Source organism: Crotalus tigris, unplaced genomic scaffold (assembly GCF_016545835.1).
Source record: "Crotalus tigris isolate CLP2741 ecotype Arizona unplaced genomic scaffold, ASM1654583v1 scf7180000023608.1681014, whole genome shotgun sequence".
Taxonomy (NCBI): Eukaryota; Metazoa; Chordata; class Lepidosauria; order Squamata; family Viperidae; genus Crotalus; species Crotalus tigris.
The window spans coordinates 191604-207799 of NW_024100075.1; the positions used below are offsets into that span (position 1 = coordinate 191604).

At 40.6% G+C, this 16196-nt stretch overlaps 1 protein-coding gene across 1 annotated transcript in view; it reads left to right on the forward strand.

Annotated features, from left to right (window-relative positions):
- Positions 1-12059, forward strand: part of PHLPP1 (PH domain and leucine rich repeat protein phosphatase 1) — a 166696-nt gene extending 154637 nt beyond the window's left edge. Inside the window, exons 15-17 of the mRNA XM_039319699.1 lie at positions 2952-3146; positions 5359-5587; positions 9645-12059. Of these exons, the coding sequence (XP_039175633.1) occupies positions 2952-3146; positions 5359-5587; positions 9645-10808 (1588 nt within the window). The 3' untranslated portion in view covers positions 10809-12059. The remainder of the gene's footprint in view (positions 1-2951; positions 3147-5358; positions 5588-9644) is intronic.
- Positions 12060-16196: the final 4137 nt, after the last annotated feature.

The window sequence follows — 16196 nt, forward strand, 5'->3', positions numbered from 1 at the left end:
TCATCTAGCCCAACCCCTGCTCAGGCAGGAAACCTGGCCTATACCATTTCAGACAAATGGCTGTCCAATCTCTTCTTAAAGACTTCCAGTGTTGGAGCATTCACAGCTTCTGGAGGCAGGTTGTTCCACTGATTAATTGTTCTCATTATCAGGAATTTTCTCCTTAGTTCTAGGTTGGCTCTCTCTTTGGTCAGTTTCCATCCGTTGCTTTTGTCCTGCCTTCAGGTGCTTTGGACAATAGCTTGACTCCCTCTTCTTTGTGGCAACCCCTGATATATTGGAACACTACTATCCTGTCATCCCTCGTTCTTCTCTTCATTAGACTAGACATACCCAATTCCAGCAACCGTTCCTTATATGTTTTAGTCTCCAGTCCCCTAATCATCTTTGTTGCTCTTCTCTGTAGTCTTTCTAGAGTCCCAACATCTTTTTTACATCGTGGTGACCAAGTGTGGCCTTACCAAGGCATTGTAAAGTGGTATTAACATTTCACGTGATCTTGATTGTTTGTTGCTTTGATTATATTATTGTTTACCGCTTGATTCTTTGGTGTTAATCCCCACTTATCTGGGTGCTGATTACTGGTAAAAGGTGTTCTGGTCTTTATAGCTTTTTTATTGTGTCTTTTGAATGATATATAAATGTTGTTCATCTGTATGGGCTTGCTAATGGCTGAAGTGTCTGAGTGCCAAACTTCCAGGAATTCTCTAGTGTTTTTGGATTTAGCTTGGTCTACAATGCTCCCAGTTTCCCAGTTGAAACTATGGTTGAGTCTGTTTTAAAATTAAAGTAACGTATATTTGATAAGGTGTCCCAAAATAGCTTCATACATGAGAAAACACATCTTATGGAGTTGCTGCTGCTGAGATGCTAGATTTTGTTGAGAATGATATTGGATATGGGTTGAAGAAAGTGTCTGATTTAATTGAGTCTTTGAAGCACGTATCTCCCACAATCCAAAAAACCTAGTTAGAGGCCAAGGCTACAAGCAGGATATGGGGGCACTAGTAGTTCATTCCCAGTCATGTTTTCGGGGTATTGGCACTGAAACCATGCCGTCTCTATTATTGAAGAACACCTTGAATCTTCATGGCAATGAAAATGAAATATTGACAGTCTTTAACTTACACATATTCCTCTCTTCATTTTATCCTTGTAAGTACCTGGGTCTCAGTAGAGGCTGTGTGACATCTGTTGCCTTGGTAGCAAGTTATTCTTGCTTAATGAAATTAACAGGTTGCATTAAGTAAGAATGTGGTTTGCTTGTTTTCTGGATTAGCTATTTTAGCCATTGAGGTCTATAAGCAAGGTTTGTGGATTATCTTATGTGAACCTGGCCACTCGTCCGTTATTCTATACATAATGATTAAGTGAAACAATGAAATGTGTGAATCAAGCCTATCTGCAGAGTCCTGCAGTCTAGACACGTCACATTCCCTGCTGATTGAAATATTTTCAATTTTCAGATCAAAACCATGAGCTGTTTTCCTGGGGTTTCTTCATTTATTATATCCCCCTTTCTGTAAGAATCTCTTTTGATTGTTTCATCATTATCTAAATGGCTCTGCTTATCCTCCAAAGAACTATTGTGAGACTTTTTTTCTCTGGTACAAAAGGAAAGCTAATGACATGAAGCAAACAAACAAACCCAAATTAACAAGGATGAGTTTGAAAATAAAAGCCTGTCCATACAATATACACCCAGTGATGTTAAGAGTGAATGACTGGGGGGAAAAAACTAGTAGAGCCATGTGACTATGATAAAAAGTTAAATGTTCTGTGTTCATTTTTTGAAAATGGAATTATTTGTCTTTTGTTCCTTACTGCATAATTCTGAGTTTGGTGGTCATCAGGAGTGGTAGTGAGTAAAAGAATACATTTAGGCCTTAACCTCTGGCAAGAATGGGCAATAGGCTGAAATTTGCCATTTTTTTTTTCTTTTAAAACTACACCTCCAAGATTCTGAATGGAATTCTGCATTTGACAAACACAATTTACATGGGCATCGCAGCATGACTTTGAACTAGTCAATATTTCACTACTCCAAGATGTGAGAATGAAATTAGGAGGGTTCTCCTTATGTGCTGCCTTGAATGCCTTAAGGCAAGCATGTCAAACTCATGACGTTGCGACATATCGGGACTTTTTCCCCGTTGCCGGCAATGGGGTGAGTGTGGTTTTGGCGTGACGCATCCGGCCCGCAGGCTAGCAATTTGACATACCTGCTTTAAGGAAAGGCAAGAGACAAATATAATAATAATCAGGAATACAATTTAAAGAGGTGGTGATGGTTGCCAAAAAGGGCAAAGAGTAGTCACAGTGAACAGCAACAACACTTGTACATAGGTCTAGAGGATGAATGCTATTTAAGCTAAAATGTTTTTCTGTCTCTTCCATTTATTGCTTCATGTCAGGTAATTTGCTGAATGGAAAAATAACTGAGTTAACAATCTATAACTGTATTCCAATGTGTCTTGTCCTTTATTGTTTGTAGAGTTTGCATAAGTAAAAAATGAGATGGTGATTTTCTATTTATATGTTACATATTCTTGATATTAATGCCCAATGCTTTTTCTGTGTCATGCCCAAAGGAATTGTTAGTTGTTCTGCAACAAAGTACTGTGTGGCAAAAAGGCCAGTAGATTGATTACACGTATAATTAGTTTGGTGAGAGAATAGGAGATACACTATTTTGCTTCTACTGTAGAATTTTTTTAGATGGATTCAGATTTTTCAACAAAGCCCTACATTCTCCATCCTCTTTCGGATGAAGACCTTTGTTTTCAAATGAACTGCACGAAACGTGAAAGCTGTTAATAGCTAGAAAATGTAGGGGTGAAACTTGATTTCACAGTGATGGAGATAGCTTTGTTGAAAATTTGCCACTCGCCCTCATGGTAAGTTGGTTGGATTGTTCCATGCCTTTATTTATTTATTTACTGTCCCGGCAGGCTATGTGTGGCAGCTCTTTCTGCCAATAACTTCTGTGAGAACAGGGAGGCACTCTATGGAGTCTTTGATGGGGATCGCAACGTGGAAATACCCTACCTTCTACAATGTACCATGAGCGATATCTTGGCAGAAGAGCTGCAGAAAACCAAGAACGAAGAGGAGTACATGATCAACACTTTCATTGTAATGCAGAGGTCAGTTTGTATTCGCAAAGCTGATATTTGTAAAGATAAGCAAGGATGTATTTTTCCAATCCTGAACTGTCCCATTTCTTCTTCACTCTTGTTGAGGTCCCTTTTCACTTGTTCCTCTCGAGAGTCCGATTTGGATTGGCACAGCATCATGTGCATACAAAGGTCCTGCTAGCATCTGAGTTTTCACATGAGACAAGAACTGACATTCTTACATACCACGTCAGCTGTGAATGTTGAAAATGACTTACCTGGGACTCAGAGCATTGACATACAGCCTGGAATTATCTATTCTGCCTGACTGCAGCTTTCAAGAAAAATCTTTACCAGTGAATGTACTGTATTTTCCGGCGTATAAGACGACTTTCTAAAGCATGGAAATCGGCGCCGAAATCAGGGGTCATCTTATACGCCGAGTCGTCTTATACGCCGGAAATTACCGTAGTTTCTGGCGGATAAGACGACTTTCTAGGCATGGAAATCGGCACCGAAGTCGGGGGTCGTCTTATACGCCGGGTTGCCTTATACACCGGAAAATACGGTATTATTCCTTCAGCAGAGAACACAGACTGAATCCCGGGACTTTCTTCAGGCCTTCTGTCATTAAATAGAAAAGCCTTTCAAGAAAATTACCGTGCTGGCTCAGGAATTTTGGGAGTTGAAGTCCACAAGTGCTTCTCTACATGTCCACCATACATGAAAAAGAAAAGGGCACCTTTTTTCATGTTTGCTGGACATGTAGAGAAGCACAGGTGTACTGGCGTATGGTCTGGGATTGGGAAATAGAAATGACTAGGCAAAACATTCAATACAAACCGGAGACATTACTATTAGGAATGCTAGAGAAAAATGTAAATAAAGAGGGCCCATATTTAATTATCCATATGGTCACAGCAGCAAGGATACTATTTGCTCAAAAGTGGAAAGCAATGGAAGTACCGAGTGGGGAAGCACTAATAAAGAAAATTATGTATTGTGCAGAATTAGATAGGATAACCAAAAGATTAAAAAATCAGGAAGAAACAGAATTTTATCGAATATGAAATAAATTTTATAGATGGAGGGAAAAAAATGGAGGTCACAGTAAAGAGATAAACTGAGGTAGAGACTAGAAATGTATAGTTGTATATAGGTATATTATATGTAATTAGTGTACAATATGGAGTGAAATGTCAGCCAAAGACGATTTACCATGGTCAATGTTTTTAATCCTTTCTTTCTTTGTACTTAATAAAAATTAAAATAAATAAATAAAAGAGCCAAGGTTGTCTACCCCTGGATACAAAAAAGTTCTGGAGGAGGGACATGCAAAGCATTAAAAAATTTGAACTGTTTCAAATTTGGAACACTCTAGTTTCAAGTGTGAAGTTGAACTGTTTCAAGGCTAAAACTTTTCCAGAATAATTGAAGTGGCTGTTTTGCACTCAAACAGAATTGTAAATATCAAAACTATCTCAATTCAGTAACGTTTTGGGCACCCCTATTCTTGAGCTATTGGAATATCAGGTTTTCAATTTTTTCTGAGGGGAATTCACTTTGAGCACAACCTTAGGAACGTTGGAAGATACCTGGTATTGAATTGGCCTGTTTACATACATGGCACAGTGTTGTTGCCTCTGTTCTGTGATCCTCCAAGCTGGAGGACACCAGAATGGCTTTGGCCCTCAGAGCACTGAAGAAGGTTTTTTTTTTTTATTTCTTACTAATGTAGTTATTTAACCGGAAAGGTCAGGAAACTAATCAAGGAGCCACGCAGACTGTACTAATAAACTGTAAAAAATAATCTTCAGGTAGAATGTCAACACCTAGTGACTTCATAAACATATTGGCAAGAATATATCTCTGTTCTGGAATTTAAAAAAAAAAAAAAAACAACTTTCCAGTTGGGCCTACAGCCCTAGAAGTCCTAGTTGTCTCCCATCTGGTTACTAACAAGGCCCAGCACTGCTTAGCTTTTGAAAATCAGCCAAGGTTAACTACTGCTACCATCTGGCTGAGCACTAAACCATGAACTGTTTTAAATTTTCTGTCATCAGCTCTAATGGACTGCATCAAATTTCTGGTTGTAGATGTCGTAATTGCTTTCTGGGTATGAATTCCTCACTTTTTCTGCTGAATCTTGAAAATAAGTGTGTGTGTGTTGGCCTTAATTCTATATGCATGATCATTGCTTCTCCCTATTTAACCTCTTTGTGTTGTTTTCATGAAATTTCAGGAAGCTTGGAACTGCTGGGCAGAAGCTTGGAGGCTCTGCTGTCCTTTGCCACATCAAACACGACCCATTAGATCCAGGTGGATGCTTCACATTAACCTCAGCAAATGTGGGAAAGTGCCAATCCGTTCTCTGCAGGAACGGGAAGCCTCTGCCTTTGTCTAGGTCTTACATGATGAGCTGTGAGGAAGAGCTGAGGAGAATCAAGCAGCACAAGGCCATTATTACAGAAGTAAGACATTGGGTTATCAGCTCCAGTGAGGGTGACGGAGGGAGGGATTAGGGTAATAAAATATAGGTGTTTTTTTTACAAATCTGTTTCCGAACCCTGCCGATAAGGCAGAATTTCCTTCTGACTTCTTGCCTACATTCTTACGATTAATGATTGTAAATATGATTTATGATCTATGATCTATCACTTTGTTTTTTGTATGTACACTGAGAGTTTATGCACTGTAGACAAATTCCTTGTGTGTTCAATCACACCTGGCCAATAAACCTGTTCTGTTCTGTTCTGTTCTATTCTATTCTATTCTATTCTATTCTATTCTATTCTACTCTACTCTATACTCTACTCTACTCTACTCTACTCTACTCTCTATTCTACTCTACTCTACTCTACTCTACTCTACTCTACTCTACTCTACCGTATTGTACCATACCATACCATGCCATACCATACTATATTTTTATAAATGCACGTATGCAGGTAGATATATATAATTTAGATTTATAAGGACACTTCAATTCAAAAGTGACTCTGGACAACATATACCGAAAAATCAATATAATGTCTTTTAAAAAATGGACAAAATTGAACAGAGAAGAAACCTCACATAAGAGAGAAAATATATGTTAATCCCTCATGAAACATGCATCAAATAGCTTTACCATCAAACTATCCCAGAGTTTGAAGAAAAACCAAGATCATTGGGAAGTCCTCCTAAAAGAACTATAAGGCAAAGTTTCCTAAAATGCTGTTATGGACAGTAACTACAATGCCCATAATATTAATATCAGAGGTATCCTGCCCAAACCAAAGTTACTTTCTTCATTTTGCACATTTCTACCCCTTATAACATTTTTAAAATTAAAGCATCTAAAGATGTTTCCTTCAGTTTTACTTTCCTCTTTCCCCATTCCTACTTCCTTTTCATGTTTGATCCAGGCTTTAAATGAATACAGGATGTTAAAAATTCCCTGATTTTGTTTCAAGTCAAACCAAACCAGAACTTAAGAATACAAGTACTACTTATAATTTTTTAAAAAAAAAACAACAACAATGTTTTCCCTTTCTGATATTAATCTTTTTTTACCTGAGGGGAAGTATAACATATCTGGAAAAAAAATGTAATTGGGGCATGTGAAAACAGTTTTTCTGCAGAGCAATTTCCTGAAAACAAAAAGAGTACAGGCATAATTCATTTCCTTTTCCAACCTATATGTTTACGGTAAATCTGCATTTTTAAAGCATAGAAATATGACTTTGGTATGGTAGGGCTATAGAAAAGAAACCCACAACCTGTTAATTTTGTCTTCATTTAATATTGTGCAGTGCACAAGCCACATGTATAGGGATGGTATGTTAAGAATTATGTGGTGCTGAGTGCAGGTAGTCCCTGACTTACAACAATTCCTTTAGTGACCGTTGGAAGTTACAACAGACTGAAAAGGGTGTCTTATGAGCATTTTTCACTCTTAGCACCATTGCAGCATCCCTCATGCCCACATGATCAAAATTCACACACTTGGTACACTTCATTTTATGACTTTTGGAGGTCATGTGATCACCTTTTCAAAGCAAAATCGATGGAGAAGCCAGATTCACTTAACCACGGTGTTACTAACTTAACAACTGCAGTGATTCACTTAACAACTAGGGCAAGAGAGGTTATAAAATGTGGCAAAACTCACTTAACCACTGTCTTGCTTAGTCACAGAAATTTTGGATTCAATTTGGGTTCAATTACAGTTGTTAAGTCGACACCACTTGTAGGGTCCTGAATTCCTGCTTAGGTGAGCAAGTTGCTGCTTTATTTCATGCAGTTGGCATTGCCATTTTTTTCTCTGTGAAAAAATACCCACTTTTACGGTTTGTGTTTCTTTTGCATCTCTTTTGCCACTGAATGTTACCAGAGCTTCATCATCACGTAGGGCTTCCTACTAACATAGAAAGGGATTTCTTCGAAATCACCCTGTGATATTTCTATCATTAATGATGCCATCCAATAGGTGGGGTGCCAGAGTCTAAAATCCATCCAGTTAAAGGGATAACTAGGGCCAGTTATGCGAGTACTTCAGTAAACAATAAAAATTGAAGTATGCACTGTATAAACTTTGACTTCCTTCATCACTGTGAAGTTCTTCGTATGTAGATTCCAGAGATGTGTTCTGTCCCTTAAAAAGACATTTCTGAAGGCTTCCTTTTTACACCATCACTTGTAAAGCTCCAGCACCAATCCACACAGTCAGTGTCGTATTCATGAGATGGAGATGATTTAGGGCAATAGCAAATCTTATCAAGAGTGGCAATCCTGGAAAAAAAAATCATGCCAAGCTCGCAGCATAAAATTGTCCAGGAAGTCACAGAGAACTTCAGAACAACATTCAGGAATCTGCTTGCTTCTCTAGCCATGGCTAGAGTGTTTAGAAAAGTATCAGGCAAAGTGGAATTTGTGTGAAAGTAGCAAGGCAAATACCAGAACATTGATGCTCATTTCTAGTTTGCCACAAACCACCCAGACCTCCGTTGGGATATTTTACAGAAATATGTGGAACTCATTGATTAATGAGTGGTGTTATGTTTCACAGAAACCAAGCATTGGTTGAGCGATCTACCTTCTCAGTCTCAACATACTCTAGGTCAGGGGTAGGCATGCTGGCTCAGGAATTCTGGGAGTTGAAGTCCACGAGTCATAAAAGAGCCAAGGTTGCCTACCCCTGCTCTAGGTGGTATATATCTATAGAATTCAGAAGAAATGATAATATTCAATGACATGGAGATGCAAAAATTCCAAAAATGCAGAAGTGGCAAATAATTTTTCAAAGAACAGTGGTTGTTAAACTGGTCAGTTGGCCCATTGTGGATTGCTGTTTTCCCACAAGCCGTAACAAGTAGAAGTGTACAGTACATTTCAAAATAAAAAACATTTGAAGTTCAGAAAAGGTCTTGTTCATACTCAGAACATTTCCAGACAAACTGAACATTGGAACACTTTTGGTAAAGTTGGCGCAATTCATGTAGAACAGTAGTGTCCAACCTTGGCAACTTTTAAGACTTCTGGACTTCAGCTCCACAAGATGGTCGGCCGGAGAATTCTGGGAGTTAAAGTTCACAAGTCCTAAATTTGCCAAAGTTGGACATCAGAAAAAGTTGAGCTCAAAACAGGCTTTCGAGGTCCGAATGTTTTGAATTTGAAAGGTTTTGCATACTTCAAATGTGAAAGATCTGCACAGAGAAAGTAGTGCAGAAAAGCCCTTTATTTTAATCTGCCCAATATCAGTCATGCCGCAGATCTATTCTCTATTGCAGTGGTTCTCAACCTGTGGGCCGGGACCCCATTTGGGGTCAAATGACCATTTCATGGGGGTCGCCAAACAACACAGTCCGCCATTTTTCCCCCTTTTCCTTAGCTGTCTTTTGAAAGCCAATAGAATAGACTCTCTTGAATAGAGTCTAATTCTATTGGCTTTCAAAAGCCAATAGGAATTGTCCAGGCTGTCTCTGCCCTGCTGAGCCCGCCAAAAGTCCCATTCTGCAAACGGTGCTGCACCAGTTGAGTAGTCCTCGACTTACGACCGGTTGAGTAGTCCTCGACTTACGACCGGTTGGGGGTCGCGGCATTAAAAAGGTTGAGAACCACTGCTCTATTGCTATTAGTAATAGGAATTCAACATCACATCTCAAAGTGTCAGGAAGGGAGATATCATAAGGTTCCCTTCCCCCTTTAACCACTTCTAACAAAAATCACTTCCTGCTGTTAGACTGACATTGATGCTCTATTCTGAAGTCACAGAGCCCCTCCCTGTCTCTTTTAAAGTTATTAGACGTCCTATTAGACATCCATTTTAAAGTTATTAGACATTGCAAATTTTGTATTTCTCTTGGATGAGTTGTAAGTGGACCAGAATGATGACCCACACCAGTCAGTGGTACCAACAGCTTGGACTGATTCTAAATCCAACTCTTTACTCAAACCTTATCCCTTCTCTCCACCAAGTAACAGCTGGTTATTTAGCGCTTAAAAAAACATTAAATTAACATATTTTTTTTTGTCCCTTCGTTCTAGGATGGCAAAGTGAATGGTGTAACAGACTCAACAAGGATTTTGGGATATACCTTCCTTCACCCAAGTGTTGTTCCACGCCCCCACGTGCAGTCCATTACTTTGACTCCTCAGGACGAATTCTTCATTCTGGGCAGCAAAGGCCTGTGGGATAGTCTCTCCATCGACGAAGCTGTGGAGGCTGTCAGGAACGTGCCCGATGCCCTTGGAGCTGCCAAGAAACTTTGCACGTTGGCTCAGAGCTATGGCTGCAACGATAGCCTCAGTGCCGTGGTGGTTCAGCTCAATGTAACTGAGGATAGCTTCTGCTGCTGTGAGTTAAACGGGGTCCCTCCCAGCCCGGGCAGCTTCCCTCAGTCTGTCAACGTAATAATCAAAGATAAGCCTTCTGATGCTTTGGGGATGCCTTCGTCGAGCAGTGGCATGGCCTCTGAGATCAGCAGCGAGATCTCCACTTCCGAAATGAGCAGTGAGGTTGGATCCACGGCCTCTGACGAGCCACCTCATGTAACTATGAACGAAAACAGCCCCGCTTACCCTAATGAACAGCGCTGTATGCTCCACCCAGTTTGCCTCTCCAACTCCTTCCAAAGGCAACTGTCCAGCGCTACGTTTTCCAGCGCCTTTTCAGACAATGGCCTTGACAGCGATGATGAGGAGCCAATCGAAGGGGTCTTTTCCAATGGCAGCAGAGTTGAAGTGGAAGTGGACATCCATTGTGGTCGGGCCAAGGAGAAGCAGTTGCTGCTGCAGGCCCCGGTGGAAGTCAGTGACGAGGGCATCGTCATCGGGGCGAATGAAGAAGACGCCTGCCTCCTTCGAAAGGCCGACTCTTCTGCCACTGGCACTATTGGGCGCCGCCGAGGCAATGGCTCAGTGGCTCCTCAGGAGAGGAGCCACAACCTAATTGAAGTAGCAGCCGATGCGCCACTCAGGAAGACGGGGGGCTATTTTGCCGCTCCAGCTCAGCCAGATCCAGATGATCAGTTCATCATCCCACCAGAGCTTGAGGAAGAGGTGAAGGAGATAATGAAGCAACATCATGAGCAGCAGCAACAACAACAGCAGCAGCAGCAGCAACAACAACAGCAGCAGCAGCAGCAGCAGCAGCAACAACGTCAATATCAGCTGGACCAACTGCCCGATTATTACGACACACCACTATGACGGCGCTTTGGGAAACAAGCTAACAAGACATTAAGAGCTGGAAGCTCCTTAGGTTTGTATTACACTAATGAGGTGAGGAAGGAAGAAAGCTTTTTTTTCCCACTTTCTTGTCCAGATCTTTCCCTTTAATTGAGAAGTGCAGCTGCTTCTTGTTTGTTAGCTGTAATGATCACCAACCTTATTTTCTCTTCCCCCCCCCTTTTCTAGTGATGCTTCACTGGTTAGAAATTAATCTAGTTTAACTCGTCCCCTTCCTTAACATATCAGATGTGTAAAAAAAAAAGTGGAGAAAAATTAAAATGCAAAAGGTTTAATATATTACAAAGAAACTGATGACGATGTTGATGTAATATTTTTTAAAATTGTTCTTTTTTTTCCTCTGTCTGTTTGGAAAACAGGGCAGTATTGCCAGTGCTCAATGATTAAGTAATATTGTAATACTGTATTTCTTTGAGAGAAAAAAAAAGGCTTTTTTGGTCTTGAAAATGGATAGACATTTGTAGAATTATGGAGACTAACTCCTAGGAGTTGCTTTTACTCTTTCAGGTGACTTTAAGTCACTGAGACTCACTAATTTTCTCTGAGAGAACAGCTGATTGGGAAATTCCTGTAAATAACTCAGTGTTGTATAGAGATGCTTCATGTTTTTTTGTTGTTTTTTTTGGGGTAGACCTGGCAGGAGGGCACAACCTAGTAAACTGACATTGCCCCTCCCCCGTTTCCATTTACACCCGGAAGCTTTCGCATGTATGTCAAAGCTACCATCGATGCTACCAAATTGGGAGGGTAGGAAAATCCTGTCAACTTATAGCCCTCTCAGCGGGTGAAGTGACGAAATACGTGAGGCCTTGATGACCTACTGTGTCTATACCACCATGTCCGGTTGCCATTTGATTTGGCTGGGCCCAAGTCACCGGGGAGGGGGGGGGACTGTGTTCTCATATGAGGTTGCCCACAAGTGATGACATTTTTGGATTCTGATCCATACAAAATTAGCAGGAACAGCTGTAACAAGCTGTGTAGACTTCAGTGGGCTACAGGTCCTTGTGTTAATTTTTTTCCTCAGTCTTCACCATTAACTTTTTTGGCACATTTTTGTGTGTTCTTCCCTGCTGTCACAACAACAACCAGCATGATTGTATAGAGTTCATTTACTGTAGATCATTTACATACCAAGAGTTATATTAAAGAAGAATGCACAAATGAACATGTCATAATTTTTCTTATAATAAATATAAAAATTTACAAATATTTGCGGGCTTCTGGTATGTCTGTACAAACACACATATGCATGTATATATTCTGCAGGCTCGACAGTGAAAAGTTCAAATTCTCATATTTTTTATTGCAATAGTTGATAAAGTAAACTAACATTACCCTGTCCTCAATATTAAAGAATTCTCATGTTAGAATGAAGGAAAGATACTCTCGCCTGTCTTATTTCAAGAGTGAAGAAGATTGTATTTCGCTGTCAAGAAGAAATTGTGGAAATTGCCATATTGCCAACACACTGGAAATACAAGAATAGATGGTGAAAGATTTGAGTTCAAAGCTGCACAGAGCCATGAATCTCATTAAACGATCTTGGGCTAGTTGGTAGCATCCAACCTCTGCTAACATATATAAGTTCTAACTGAGAATAAATAGGTCAGGAGCCTTGAGCTTTTTGGAATAAAAACTGAGTATAACACAAAGTTAAGTTGTGGAAAGGACATTTAGTTGCATGGGAAGGATTGAATGAAAGTGGACTTTTTTTTTTTCAAATTTGGGCTCAACCTCCAGTTTTACTTTGTTCCCAACTTTATCATATGAGATACACATGACATAATGGAACAAGCCTAGAATTGGGCTTGGGCAGGGAGGGATCAAGGTATGTTGTAAAAGACAGAAAGCAATATCAGTTTTCTGTGGTATGGAGGAAGATTCTAGTTAGTTGAATGGAATGGTCAATAGGAGTAATGTAAAACAAAACGAACCCCATTATCTATTAGAAAAAACAATGTTAATTTTTTGAGAAATACTATTTTGGCTTGCTTTGGCAGTGGAGAATATTTTTAGAAATCATTTTCCTGATCCTGGAATTTTAATTTCATTCTTACATTCAGAAGCCCTAAACTGCAACCCCACACTAGAATTTCATGTCATTGTACCTTATTTGTACCCAAGCACTGTGATTTCTTCTTAACTTTGTTACTGCTGTTAGTATACAGAAAATAAGTAAAAAAGAATAAACACAAAAGTATAGAAGAAAGTATATAGAATATAAGGCATAGTATGTAGAGCAGGATTCATAGAACATGCACATATAAAAAATAACTTGATTTATAAACAGTAACCACATAGATACTAGCCCATTTTCTTTTAGATCAATATGAAGTGAATTCATAGATTGAGAGGGTTCATATCAATCAAATATTTTAAATAGGTACCAGTGGTCCTCATTTAACAACCACTTATTCACTGACTGTTCAAATTTGTGATGGCACTGAATACTAGTTAGAATTGGTCCTTGAAGTTCAAACTGCACACACACACCCCAGTCATATGATCCTGATTTGCAACCTTCTCTGCTAGCTTCCCATAAGTAAAGGCAATGGGGAAGCTGGTAGGAAATCAAACTTGTGATTATGTGAAGTCCTTGCTTAACAAGGGTAACTGGAAACTCCCACTGGACTAAATGTAGATCACTGTTCTTTCCTGGCCATGGGAGAGGGAGGGAACCAAGGCTTCCCTACTCCAACATCATAATCACTACACCAAATTGCAAGCCCTTCTTTTGCATTCCATAGGATTCTGAGTAAAATATGGTAAGTTCCCTAGCAGGTAATTCAAATTATTGGGTGGCCTTCTAATTTACTTCCATTTCAGTATACATCTTATATATTGACCATTTTTTGTCCTTCTGAGGGTAGACAATGGCCAAGCTCCTTTACATAGTTTCATTCTAGCATTCCGTTGGATGCTAACAGTGTTCAGTGGCATCATGTTGGCCCCATGACTGCCAAAATGTCTTCAGACAGCAGTGGCTCAATGGCCTTGAAATGGAGATGAGCACTGCCCCCTAGAGTCAGTAATGAGTAGTGGAGTAAAATCCACAGGGACTCCTTTATTCTGTGGGATTGGATAGAATACAAAGGGAGAAAGACAACTGAGGAAGAAAGAGAGGAGACAAGGGAAAAGGAAGATAAAAGGAAAAAAATGTAAAAGACTGGGAGATAAAAGAGAGAGAAGTTGAGCAGGAATCCATGTAGGACTTAAAGGATGATGTTTTAACAATGCCAAGGAGGGAAGAGAAGGAAAAATTCAATTTTAAAAGATTTAAAGCTGAGATTTTCTCGGAAATTATAATCCAAACATGTTACATATTGCGTGGAAACTATTCACACAGAGGAAAGCAATAAAATGTATGGGTTTTTTTCTTGCTATAATAATGTGCTAAACAGAATCAGTTTGATCTAGGGATGAGTCACTATGAATGTGCTTCTTTTTGTATGACAAGAGAACAAGGATGTCAAATGCTTCACCAAATGCCGTAGCTTGTGGCCTTGTAATAGTAGGTAGAGTTTTATTTTAGATTGACAATATCGCTACACAAACTGACGGATGACCTCCCCCGGAGCGTCATATGAGCGATGAACAGAATTGGAGAGGACTCAGCCCGGAGCCACTCTGCCATGCAACGTTCCCATTCCCTAAGAAAAATTCCTACTGCCTACCCAGGAAGATTGGGACTAAACAACCATAACCCTTGGAGGCAGCCAAAACGGATTCTGATGGATGGTTTAAAATGTTTTTGAGGAAGAAAGCAAGACGGTGGTGGGACCGTTCTTCCCAGGTAGTTTCTGTATTCCAGTAGTTGAGGGGCTGTCACAAAGAAGAGGGAATCAGGTTGTTCACCAGAGCACGGAAGGACGAGAAACAATGGATGGAAGCTGATCAAAGAAAGAAGCAACCTGGAATTAAGGAGAAACTTCCTGACGGGATAATCAACCAGTAGAACAGCTTACCCCCAGAAATCGTGGGCGCTCCATCACTGGAAGTTTTTAAAAAGAGACTGGACAATCACCTGAGATGGTATAGATTTCCTGCTTGAGCAGAGGGCTGGACTAGAAGACTTCCAAGGTCCCTTCCAAATTCTATTCTATATTCTATTCCATTCTATTCTATTCTATTCTATTCTATTCTATTCTATTCTATTCTATTCTATTCTATTCTATTCTATTCTTCCACAAGGAATGGCCAGTCTGATCTCCATCCCGTGTTAAGGGAAGAGCCCAGAGTGGATGGGAATTCATCTCTATTAAGAGCCTCCCCAACACAGGTGGTCTTTGATTGATGACCATTTGTTTGACAACGGTTTCAAAACTGCAAAAGAGCTGGTTAAAGTGACTTACAACCGGTCCTTGCACTTACCACTGCCGCAGCATTCCTGTGGTCACATGATCACAAGTCAGGCACTTGGCAATCGGCACGTACTTACAATGGTTGTGGTGTCCTGGGGTCATCTGATATTTGCAACCTTCCCAGGGATCTTCTAAAAAAGCAGTCAATGGGCGAACACATATTCCAGTGATGGCGAACCTTTTAGAGACTGAGTGCCCAAACTGCAACCCAAAACCCACTTATCGCCGGGTGCCAGGTGGGTGTGGCCCACTGGGTGGGCGTGGCTGTGGTGCTCATGGCAGACTGGGTGGGTGTAGCCATGGTGGGCGTGATCACCTCAATGTTGCTCGTGGGGAGGGATACCTGTGCGGGCCGGGCAGATGGCGCAGTGGGCAGGAGGCTCATCCTGCGGGGTGAGGCAAGGCAAGGCAGGGCAGGGGAGCCATTGTCGCAGGGCAAGGCAGGGGCCAGGGTGGCTGCTGCCTGACACCATCGCCCCCGCACACAGAGGCCAGCAAGCGCATGGGTGCTGGGATGCATCTAGCCATGTGGACCTCGGCGAGTTAGCAGGTGGCTGGGTTGAAGAGGGTCAGTTGCCATCTCCGGGGCATGGCGTGCGTGCCCACAGAGAGGGCTCTGAGTGCCGCCTCTGGCACGCGTGCCATAGGTTCACCACCACTGATATATTCGCTGAACAACCATATTTATTTAGTGATTTGCTTAATGACCGTGGCCAAAAAGGTTGTTAACCTGGGCACAACTCAATTTAACAACCCTGGCTTAGAGATTCTGGACCCAATTGTGGTTGTGAAGAGCTACCTGTACCATCTGCTTTAATAGAAACACAAAGTAAAAAGTTGAGGTTGGAACTTCTTTTTGTATTCTGCTGTCCTGAAAATTAAGTCAGAAGTCATTGCTTTTTTTTCTTTCTATATCGTTGTGCCTTTTCCTTTTTCTATTTCTCCTTTCTTTTCTCGATTTTTGTTTCTATTTGTATTTTATAAT